Source organism: Canis lupus, chromosome 35 (genome assembly GCF_011100685.1).
Source record: "Canis lupus familiaris isolate Mischka breed German Shepherd chromosome 35, alternate assembly UU_Cfam_GSD_1.0, whole genome shotgun sequence".
Taxonomy (NCBI): domain Eukaryota; kingdom Metazoa; phylum Chordata; class Mammalia; order Carnivora; family Canidae; genus Canis; species Canis lupus.
Genome location: NC_049256.1, coordinates 24,910,611 through 24,923,205, shown reverse-complemented (window position 1 = coordinate 24,923,205; position 12,595 = coordinate 24,910,611). Strand labels below are relative to the sequence as shown.

At 38.3% G+C, this 12,595-nt stretch overlaps 1 protein-coding gene across 4 annotated transcripts in view; it reads right to left on the bottom strand.

Annotated features, from left to right (window-relative positions):
• Positions 1–12,595, bottom strand: part of CARMIL1 (capping protein regulator and myosin 1 linker 1) — a 312,127-nt gene that overhangs the window by 71,953 nt on the left and 227,579 nt on the right. For all 4 annotated transcript variants that reach the window (XM_038584305.1, XM_038584306.1, XM_038584307.1 and 1 more), the window contains exon 26: positions 11,327–11,458. In XM_038584305.1, coding sequence (XP_038440233.1) covers positions 11,327–11,458 — 132 coding nt within the window. The remainder of the gene's footprint in view (positions 1–11,326; positions 11,459–12,595) is intronic.

Sequence of the window (12,595 nt, the reverse complement as noted above, 5' to 3'; positions counted from 1 at the left end):
ATCGACCACATCTACCTCTAAAACATGTTAAATTTACTCCTACATGCTTCCTCAAAAGCAGAAAGATGTCAGAATATTATTCATTAGCACAGAATAGAAATATCTGATGACTGCTCAATTTTCTGGCCTCATTTCTTGTCCTATGTCTATATTCCCTGTGTAACTATTCCCCTTAAATTAATTGGCAGCTCCCCACATGATGGCCTGGGCTCTGCTCCCATGCTTTGCACACATCGTTCTCTTGGCCTAGAACCCTTCTTTTCCCCCTCTATAGCCAGAACCCTTCCACACTCAGCTCTGCTCAAACATGACCTCTTTGAGGAGATCTTCTTGCTCGTCTCCCCTTATACCCTTTACACCTTTACATGACATCCTTTGGGTAATCACCTAGCATCTGGTGGGGGGACCTCAGAAATTACATGTGTCATAAATAGTCAAGAATGTAGCATCTTTTAACCATTTGGGGATGAAAGAATCCCTCTGAATCTGATGAACACTCATCCAGAAAAATTAGTATAAAATTTAGTGTGTAATTTTAGAAGTTCATGAAGAGCTAGAGGCACCAGACTCCAGATACACAACTTGGACCTGATGGCAATTGGGAAATTCTACCCCTTATTGCCAGGGCCTACCGCACTTCTTGGAACAATCTCTAGAAAACGTATAAAAAGTATTACAAGCCCAGGGACTCAATGAATATGGGTACTAAACAACCCATCTTTTCTCTCCTAATCTCTCTCTCTGTTGCATTGGTTTATCTACTACCATCCTAATTATGATAAGTCTTAATATATGGTAGGGCAAAACTATCAACTATTTTGTTCTTCTTCATAAGTGTCTGAGCTATTTCTGAGCTATTTTTGAGAATTAGCTTTGTCAAGTTTTGTTAAAAATCTGTTGGAATTTTTATTGAATTACATCCCATAATAGAGGAGTTTGGGAAAAACTGCCATCCAGTGATACTGTCTCTTCTACCCATAAACATGACACATATTTTACTTTGTTTTAGACTTTCTTTAAAGACCTTCAACCAAGTTTTGCAATTTTTCATCACTGAGGTATTATACATCTTTAATATATTCTTAGGTACCTTGTATTTTTCTGTTGATATTTTTTTTTCCAAAAGATTTTATTTATTTGAAAGAAGAGAGAACAAGCACGAGCCACAGGGAGGGGCCTACGGAGAGGGAGAAGCAGACTCCCTGCAGAGCAGGGAGCCCAATGTGGGGCTTAAGCCTAGGACCAAGTGAGCCACCCAAATGCCCCAATAATTAACTATTTCTAATGATTTTTTAAAATTAATTGTTGCTGATATATAGAAATGCAATAGATTTTTACATATTAGTCTATCTCCAACAACTTTACAGTACTAATCCTAATAACATAGCTGCAGACTCTTTTGGGGTTTCTATGTAGACCACCATAAAATATGAAAATCAGAATAATTTTTCTTTCTTTTTAATCCTTATAATTTTCATTTCTTTTGTTTGTCATATTGCACTAAGAACTTTAATATAATGAATAGAAATGGTGATAACAGAATCTTTGCCTTATTCTTGATTTTAAAGAAAATGTTTTTATTTTTTCCCCCAATAGAAAAATTCCAGACCTACAGAGAAGTTCAAAGAATGGATTAATCTGTATCCTTCTCCTAAAACTTAGAAATTGCTAGTAATTAGCAGTATTTGCTTTTCTCTCCCCCCTGGGTCATTTGAAAACAAGTTGTAGGCATCAAGACTTCCCTCCTAATTTTCAATTATTAGATTTAGCTTATTATTTTCCACCCTTTCCTTACTTCTGATACTGGCATTTAAAAAGACCATGTATTTCACTCTAAGCTAGTTTAGCTGAATCTCAGAGGCTCTAATATTACTATTAAAATTACTATTTAATTCTGAGTATCTTATTTAAAGCATACTTTCCCCTTTGACCACTGAGTTGTAAGAAATTTTAGGGGCATCTGGGTGGCTTGGTTGGTGGGCATCCGAATCTTGATTTCAGCTCAGGTCATGATCTCAGGGTTGTGGGATTTAGCCTCATGTCACCTCTGTGCTGAGTGTGGAGCCTGCTTACGGTTCTATCCCTCTCCCTCTGCCCTTACCCCATCGTGCTCTCTCTCTCTCTCAAATGAATGAATGAATGAATGAAATTTCTCAAATTTGTAAACAATTGGATTTTTGCCTAAATTTTCTTTTAATTTTTAATTTGTTTGAAATAGGACCAGAGAACACAGTTTATGAAAACTGTTGTGATGTTACGACCTCATTGGCATTTTTCATAAATATTCCAAGTATCCTTAAAAAAATTAATATTATTCTAGTCCACTTGATCAGAATTGAGAATTCTGTTGTTCCAGTATCCTCCTCCTTTTAGAACTTAACCTAAAATGTTTATTTCTTTAATATATTATTATTCTCTATCCTTTTAAAAGTACGATACAAATTGTATATTAGTTTCAGGTGTACAATACAATGATTCAACAATTCTATACACTTCTCAGTGCTCATCAAGGTAAGTGTACTCTTAACCCCCTTTACCTGTTTCACCCCTTCTCCCATCCACCTCTCCTCTGATGACTACTAGTTTGTTCTCTGTATTTAAGAGTCTGTTTTTGTCTTTTATTGTTTGTTAATTTGTTTCTTAAATTCTAAATATGAGTGAAGTCAGATGGTATTTGTCTTTTTCTGATTGACTTATTTCACTTAGCATTATACACTCTTAGCATTATACCCTGTTGTTGCAAATGGCAAGATCTTATTCTTTTTATGGCTAATATTCCATTGTATGTGTATGCATGTGTGTGTATGTGTGTGTGTGTATATATATACATATTTAACTATATATGTAACTATATATTTAACTACATATTTAACTATATATATATATATTTTTTTTTTAAACTTTTGAGGAATCTCCATACTGTTTTCCATAGTGGTTGCAGGAGTTTGCATTCCCACCAATAGTGTATAAGGGTTCCTTTTTTTCCACATCCTCACCGATACTTACTCCTTGTCTTTTTGATTTTAGCCACTGTGTCAGATATAAAGTGATGTCTCATTGTGGTTTTGATCTGCATTTACCTGATGATTAGTGATGTTGGGCATCTTTTCATGTGTCTGTTGGCCATCTATCTTCTTGGAAAAAATATCTATTCAGGTCCTCTGCTCATTTTAGTTGGATTATTTGTTTTTGGCATTGGCTTGTAGAAGTTCTTTACATATTTTGATATTAACTCCTTATCAGATATATCAGTTAGAAATATCTTTTCCTGTTCAGTAAGTTGCCTTTTTGTTTTTTTGGTGGTTTCCTTTGCTGTGCGAAAGCTTCTCATTTTGGTGTAATCCCAAAAGTTTAACTTTGCTTTTGTTTATCTTGCCTGAGGAGACATACCTAGAAAATATTTCTAGGTATGTTTCTAGGTATGTGACCAAAGAAATTACTTCCAACACTTTCTTGTAGGAGTTTCATGGTTTCAGGTTTCACATATAGGTCTTTAACCCATTTTGAGTTGATTTTTGTGTGTGGTATAAGAAAATGATCCAGTCTTATTCTTCTGCCTGCAGTTCTCCAGTTTTCTCAGCACGATTTGTTGAAGAGACTGTCTTTTCCCTATTGTATATTCTTGCTTCCTTTATCATAGATAAATTGACGATAAAAATGTGGGTTTATTTCTGGACTCTCTATCCTTGTTCCATTGATCTATGTGTCTATTTTTGTCCACTACTATACTGTTTTGATCGCTACAGATTTGTAGTTTATCTTGAAATCTGGGATTGTAATGCCTCCAGCTTTGTTCCCTGAAGACTGCTTTGGCTAGCAGCAATGTTTTGTGGTTCCATGAAAATTTTAGGATTATTTGTTCTAGTTCTGTGAAAAATGTTGGTATTTTTGTGGGGACTGCATTAAATCTGTAAATTGTTTTGGGTAGTTTGGGCATTTTAGCAATGTGGGTTCTTCCAACCCATGGGCATGGGATATCTTTCTATTTGTTCATGTCATTACTCTATCATTACTTTTTAAATGTATTTGACCAATTAGGGTAGTCATTTTCAAAGATTTCTACCATAACGGTCAATTTGTCCATTTCTCTTTATTTTTTTTTTATTTTTTTTCCATTTCTCTTTATAAATATGTCCACTTACCATGAAGCCATAGGATTAGATGCATATACATTTGAAATTATGTATTTCTAGTAAATTGGGTCATTCAATGATCTGTTTTATTTTCAGTGATGCCTCTTCTATTGTATCACTAGATCTGGATGGGAGCATTCCTCTGGTGTGGAACTAAACCCTTGTATTCCAGGGTGGCTAGGTTCATTGTCACCTGCCTATGCCAGTTGCTGTGAAAAATCAAAAATAATCTCCAAGACGTCCTAATGCCCTTCTAGGTGTGCAATATAGCCCCTAGTTTTGTGCCTCTGTTTCAGTGGTTACATGAGAAATTTTAACATGGATACTCTACTCCCTGTCTAAAGCAGCACTGTCCAACAGAACTTCCTCAAATGATCAGTCCTGACCAAGAAAGGAGCCACTAGTCATACACAACTAGTGAGCACTTCAGACATGGCTACTGCAACAGAGAAACTGAATTGTAAATTTTCAAAATTTAAATTTAATGTTAATTAATTTAAATGTAAATTACCACACTGGACACTGCAGGCCTAATGGATGGGGATGTCTTAAATCTTTTCTGGAATATGACTGGGATATTAAACTGTTCTTCCTCATTCCTTATTGATTTAAATACCTGCTTCTAGTATTTAATTTCATCTTAATTTTATAGCACAAACTAAGCATTAAAACTGTTGTTTAGGGATCCCTGGGTGGCGCAGCGGTTTAGCGCCTGCCTTTGGCCCAAGGCGCGATCCTGGAGACCCGGGATCGAGTCCCACGTCGGGCTCCCGGTGCATGGAGCCTGCTTCTCCCTCTGCCTGTGTCTCTGCCTCTCTCTCTCTCTCAGTGTGACTATCATAAATAAATAAAAATTAAAAAAAAAAAAAGCTGTTGTTTATAGTCAACGTTTCTCTTTACCCACATTTGGTATTTTTCCTGCTTGTTATTCTTTATTCTCTGTCCTTCTTTCTTTGATAATTTTTCCTTTGTCCTAAAATATATCTTTTCTTTTAAAGATTTATTTTAGAGAAAGAAAGAGAGATGGAAAGGGGGCAGAGGGAGAGAATCTTCAAGCAGACACCTGCTGAGTGTGGAGCTGGACGCAGGGCTCAGACTTACAACCCTGAGATCATGACCTGAGTTGAAATCAGGAGTGGGACGCTCAACCCACTGAGCTACCCAGGTGACCCAAAAGTATGTCTGGCTATTTATTCAGTGTAATCTAGTTACATTAAACTATCTCAGTTTTTCTTACATGAAAATGCTTTCATTTCATCCTCATTCTTAAAAAATAGGTTTTATTTTATCTATTGTTCTTGGTTCACACTCTACATTCTCTCAGAAGCACAAAGATATGCTTTTCATTGTCTCTGGCTTCCACTGGCTGCTGATTTGAGACTGTCTGGTCGGTCTTATTACTGATCTTTTTTTAATAATATGGCTTTTTGCTCCCTCTGGCTTCTTGCAATATTTTCTCTTTGTTCTCAGTGTTTTTCACTTTTTGTTAGGTGATTCTAGACATGGATTTGCTTTTATCTGACATGGGTTTCACTGGATTTCCTGAATTGAAAGATTCTGGTTTCTCATCAATGTCTGAAATTCTCAGCCACCATTTCTTCAACTGTTGGCCTTTTGCTGTTCTCTCTTTCCTTCTGGAAATCGAAATTAGGCTTATGGTAAACTTTCTAACTTAAACATGTTTCTTAACTTTTCTTACACAGTCTCCATTTTGTTAGTCTATGTTATGCTACCTTCAGACCATCTGAATTGAGCAGGCTCTGCATTTGAAATGTGATTATCAGATTTTACTTAGCATGTGTCTCCCCAATGTTACTTATGAGAATCTATATTTCCTAACTGTAAAAATAACTAATACTCAGAAAACCTATATAATATTTGTAAAGTAAATTGGATGAACATCCTTCCCATGGCAGCTACACTCCTGTATTCTTGCAGTGAGTGGGTAACTTGCTGTAATTCACCACAAGCAAATACAACATCCACACTAATGTGCCCTGAAATCTTTCTTTTGCTTTAAAAAATAAGTATAGGGGAAAAAAAGAGAACTTTTTGAGACAAACTGAGTTACTACCTGCTAAAATGCCATCAACACCCCTGAGGCCTCATTTCCTAAGTAAATCTGAAATTTACCAGTGAAGTATTTCATAGGGTATGCTGGGAGTAAAATCATGAATTTCCAAGGCCAAAAGAAGCACTCTGAAATTGAAGTCTAAAAGGGAAAAATGAAAGTTTCTTTTATGTTAAAGGGAATTCAAATCCCATTATCATCTATTATTACTCCAGGAATAAATGTTAGGATCAAAAAACAGGGAAAACAGGAAGAGAGTTGTCTTTTAAAAATATCTAGAACAGGCCAGCCCGGAGAAAATATCACCTCTTTTCAAAGGAATTTCTCCAAATGTAATTGCTTTCTTCTCTTCCAGATAGTCTGCTAAGAAAGCTGGCTCACCTGGCTATTTTGATTCCTTTTCTGAAAGGATATTTTCTGAAAGATGGCTCAGAGGGCTATTTGAACTTATTATTACCCAATATTCAAAATATCTACTGCTGACCTTCATGTAGGACAATGCTTAGACACAGGTGATATAGCCCAATGGCTTAGAAGAAGTTAACTCCTAGCAAGCCCAGGACACAATCCCAGGCCTACTTGTGCCATTTTTTAAAAATTCACTGTAATAAAAAATTATTTTTATAAAATAATCCATCCACTTTAGCTTCTGCTAGTGTAACATATTAACTTTAAAGAATTTGGGAAATAAAACTTTTTTTAGCCAGAAAAAAGTTGATACTAGTAGTGAAGTAAATAAGGACCCCTGTGGTTTAGTGAGAAAGTCAATATGGATTCTAATAAAAATTAAAATACTCCAATAAAAATAACTGTAAGAATATCAAGATACTGAAAGGCTATATGAATAGACAAGTGGGCGGGGCACCTGAGTGGCTCAGTTGGTTGAGTGTCCAACTCTTACTTTTGGCTTGGGTCATGATGTCAGGGTTGTGAGATCGAGCCCCATGTCAGGCTCTGAGCTCATCGCAGACTCTGCTTGTCCCTCTCCCTCTGCTCCTCCCCCTGCTCTCTCAAATAAATAAATAGAATCTTAAAAAATAGACAAATGGGAATTTTTTTAAAATAGTAAAATGATGTCCACTCGTCAGTAAATCAGAAGGAAACAGAGAGGAAGTGAGCTGTCTGCAGTGTATTGAAAGAAGTCTACTGTACTCAGCTACAAGGAAATTAATGAGTAACATTTGATTAAGAAGTTGTGATTGAAGGTTTGCTACAATTCATGCCAGTCACTGCCAAAGATAAAGAGATGGAACCCAAAAGGACCGAGCAAAGAAAAAAGCAAGTGGGGAACACAAAAACAGGCCACTGAGGAGCCCACACCTGCAAGACATGAGGAAGAGAAAAGCATGCTCTGACGCCTGCAAGTGAGGAAGCTGTGATGCTGACAAGGTGTCCAAAAGGCCAGCATCCAAGAATGTGGGGAATGTCTACTTACAGGAAAATATTTTTGGTCCTAAACAGATTTATATTATCTCAGGATTTTAAAAATTCAAAAGCCTCTTGCTTCAGACCTCTGACTTTTGCTCCTTCCCAAGAATGAGCAGCAAGTCTATGCCAGCCACTTGGTTTGCAGAAAGAAATGGAGCAGATGTACAGGGATATAACTTGTGGTTTCAATCAGCTGAGACAAATACAATTGGGAGCTATTTGACGGGAAGTACCTGTTGCAATGTTCCACGCTGATTATTTTTTTTTTTTGGTTTTACAGAAGTTTGTTTCTCATTCCCATCAAGTCTGCCACAGAACTGTGGGACTCTCCAGAACAGCCACTCTCCATGCAGGGGGTTCAGCATTCTAAACTACTTCAAGTTTCTGTGCAGGCCTCCCTGAGGCTGGAAGAGCTCTAGAGTCTTTTTTTTTTTTTTAAGATTTTATTTATTTATTCATGGGAGACACAGAGACAGAGGTAGAGACATAGGCAGAGGGAGAAGCAGGCTCCCTGTGGGGAGCCCGATGTAGGACTCGATCCCAGGACCCCGGGATCATGACCTGAGCCAAAGGCAGATGTTCAACCACTGAGCCACCCAGGCGTCTTGAGAGCTCTAGAGTCTTTTACCAACAAATAAAGACTTCAGCCCAGATGTTTCATGCTGATTTCATTGCCAGCCAATTCTTAGTAATGGAAGGAGTTCTCACAAATACTTTAAAGGAAAAAATTAGACCATAGACACAAACATACAATTTATAAAAGAAGGAATACAAATGGATAATAAAATCACTTGACTTATATTGGTTATTAAAAAAAAAACCCAAAGACAAAATGAAATTTTTCTAATCCTTTAGACAGAAAAATATTAAAAGATCAATATGCTAATATCGGTGAGGGTGTGGCAACATGAGCAATTGCCTACACTGAGCAGTCTACAAATGTAAGTGAAAGTCTATAAGGTACCATTTGACTGAGGCATGGGCCAGTTACAGGCATTTACCCTAAATGGATTGATCAGAAATTAGACAATACATTATGCTGGCTGTGAGGTAAAAGAAAATACGTATTGGGCTCTGACCCCTGTTCCTGGCATAGGGCTCCAGAAACCCTTGTAATCTCCTATTAAGAGAATAGTAGAAGCATCTTTTGTTCTAAAATTTGGCCTCTGACTCTGATTCCTGACCTAAAGGCTCCTAAAACCCTTATAATATCCTGGGTGGTAGGAGCATCTTGTGTTCTAATGAGGTGACGCTGGGTGGGCTTCTGAATGGTTTCCTGGTTGGGGGCTGGTCACTGAAAGACCAAACCACGATCAGGTCAGGATGTTCAGCCTTGCTCCTCATTTTCTTGAGAAGGAAGAAGGGCTGAAAATGGAGTCAGTCATGACCACATGATGAAACCTCCATAAAAATCTGAAAAGTACATGTCCAGAGACCTTCCAGACTGGTGAACATGCAGAGGTGCAGGGCAAGGGGTGTTCTAGGACGGGAAGCTCCACGCCTCCCCACAGACCTTGCCCTGGGCATGTCTTCCATCAGGGTGTTCATTTGTACCCTTTACTACATCCTTCAATAAAGTAGGAAATGTGTTGAGTTCTGTGAGCCCTCTAGGAAATTAATCACACCTAAGCAAGGTGCCATGGGAAGCTGTGATTTAATTATATAGTCAATCAGTGAGATGCACAAGTGACAACCTAGACCTGTCACTGGCATCTGAAGTAGGGGTGGGGAGGTACAGTCTTGTGAAACCGCACTCTTAACCTGTGGGGTCTGAACCTTCTCTAGGTGGAGCATGTCAGATTGAACTAAGTTGTAGGACACCCAGCTGGTGTCACAGAGAATTGCTCAGTGGGGGGGGAAACACCCACACATCTGGTGACCGCAAGGGTCAGAAGAGAAGCATTCTCCGTGAAAGTGGAGGAGAGACCCACAGGTGGGCAGAGGTTTTGGAAGACACTGGTAGATCCACATAATGAGATACTATGTAGCCATTAAAAGGATAGTAATCATTCACTTATCTTAAATTGTGTTCATGATATTGTATTGAATATAAAAAGTATTACAATATAACCGCATATATGTACAATTGTGTGGGTAGACATAGAACGTCTGGAAAATCACTAAAATATTGAGGATGATGCTTCTCTAGGATCTCAAGTAATTTTTTCATTTCTTCCATACTTGTATTGTTTAAATGCTTCACAGACTAAGTTTCATTTTTAAAGTCAGAAATAAATAGCAACATAGACAGTATCCTTCTTACATATTGTATCCTTCGTGGAGGATAAAGCAAGCGCCATTAGGTAACAGTCTGGCAGAATTCTGTACCAAACAGCCCATCCTTTTTCTGCCCCTTTTGTCTTTATTCAGAATGGATGCAAAATACACATTAAATAAAATGAAGACAACACACATGAGTCTCTCTGCATTATATACACAGGAAGACAGAGGGGCTTAAACTCCTAAATAATCCACAACATTTTCTTGCTCATTATTTTAATTTACAAGCAGAGTAATTAGCATGTTGCATAGTTATTACTGAGTCCCACATCAAATCCCTGTGAGCTGAAGCAATTTCGTTCTCAGAAGAAAACAGACAAAATAATTACAGAAATTTAGACCAGGTTTTTTTAATGCATCCTCGAGCAAGCAGATTAGAAATGAAGAAAACCTTCTGAAGGTGAAATTTCTCTGTGTAGCTATGTTTTGAAGTGGCCTTAAGAAAAATTGAGCCTGGGCAGCCCGGGTGGCTCAGAGGTTTAGCGCCGCCTTCAGCCCAGGGTGCAATCCTGGAGACCCGGGATCGAGTCCCGTGTCAGGCTCGCTGCTTGGAGCCTGCTTCTCCCTCTGCCTGTGTCTCTGCCTCTCTCTCACACAGGGAGTGTGTCTCTCATGAATAAATAAATAAAATCTTTAAAAGAAAAAGAAAAATCGAGCCTTAGGTTACGTTTCAGAGACTTTTTTTTTTCCAGCCAGGGAGGCTGTGGACAAGTCTTTGCTACTTTGGCCTTATGACTTCGTCTAAATCCCTATCCTTGGGGCACCTGACTTGCAGCATCTGAGTGGCTCAGTCGGTTAAGTGTCTGCCTTCAACTCAGGTCCTGGGATCAAGCCCCATGTCGTGCTCCCTGCTCAGCAGGGGTTCTGCATCTCCCTCTCCTTCTCTCTCAAATAAATAATTTAAAAAAATAATAAAACCCTATCCTTCTTTTAGCCAGTTTCATATAAGCACTGTTACCTCTTGACCTAGCAGGAGACTCTCCACAGCACCAGCATCTAGGCCCTGTAAACAGAGCTCCTGTCCTCCTTCCTTCCTTTTGATTCTCTAAATCAAATGTAATGCCAGAAAATATTTTTTCCTAAAGTGGACTTCTCTTTCTGCCTCATAAATAGAAACCCTTCCTTCTTTTATCAATGGCAACTTGCAAAGTACATTTAGAGATTTACCATCAAAAATATGAATTTTCTAGGTTTTACTTGATCTCATTAGGTAAGAAGCTATTCCACAACTTGTAAACAAAGCTAGAAAGACACAGTTCTCAATCTTTACTACAAGTGCATGTATGTGTGTAGGCCCATGTGTGCACACACAGACACAAATTTGTAACATGTAAGTCGTTATGGGATGAAATGATGTTATACATAGTTAAATCATAACAATTTCAGTTTCCAAAATAACAGAAACTCCACAAACCTTGAGTTGTTCATCTACAACTCTTGTGACTTCTCCAGCCATTGATTCCAGGGTCTCTTGAATTGGACCCGATGACAAGCCACTGGCTCCCGCCCAAGACGTACCACCAACATGGTATAAATTTGGTAACAACTGTAATAAAAGTACAAATAAGCTCTCCATAATTATTTAAGTAAAAAAGTCATTGCGGAGTTAGTAAAAAGGATAAGAAACATCATCAGAGATCATTTGCTCTCAATCAAAGGCTCTTTATATAGATTAATAAACGGGTTCAGCTTTGAAACTACAGAACGATACATTATCTCCACGCCCCTTGATAGGCATCTGGGGTATGAAGGTATCTGACTAATGCTCACGGTCCTACTTACAACACTCGATGATCGAGTGAGTCCAAAACAGAGCCAGGCCCAGGCCCCAGATTTTCCGGCCCCGTTAGTCCTTTCCTTGTGAAGACACACTTTGGGAACCAAATTCTAATTTGAAAGAAGCTTCCTCTTAGAGGTGATAGAGGGGAATTTCAGGCTATTAGCTGGAAGTAGAATAATCTTAATGAGCTGTTCCTCATTTCAACTACAACTCTACCTCTCAGGGACTCAGGACCTGATTACAGCCCTTGTCACCACATCAGCCCCCTGCATTTTATTATTTTTTGATTACTGGGAATCAGCCCAGGGAACAGAAAGGAGGCAAAGAGGCACTCCATTCACTCTGCCACTTATTAGTAACCTTGAAATTGGGTAGAAAGATAAAAAAAAAAAAAAAAAGGTAGAACTAGTTTCTATTTATTTTGTATATTTTTTTATTGGAGTTCGATTTGCCAACATATAGCATACCACCCAGTGCTCATCCAACCAAGTGCTCCCTCAGCACCCATCACCCAGTCACCCCATCCCCCCACCCACCTCCCCTTCCATTACCCCTTGTTTGTTTCCCAAAGTTAGGAGTCTCTCATGTTCTGTCTCCCTCTGATATTTCCCACTCATTTTCTCTCTTTTCCCCTATGATCCCTTTCATATATTTCCCTATTTCTTATATTCCCCAAATGAATGAGACCATATAATGTTGGTCCTTCTCCGATTGACTTACTTCACTCAGCATAATACCCTCCAGTTCCATCCGTGTCGAAGCAAATGGTGGGTATTCGTCATTTCTAATGGCTGAGCAATAGTCCAGTGTATATATAGACCACATCAGTAGAACTAGTTTCTAAAAGTGAAGTTTAAAAAGGCTTTTTATTACATAAGACTCCCATGTAGCCTGAAGTGAAAC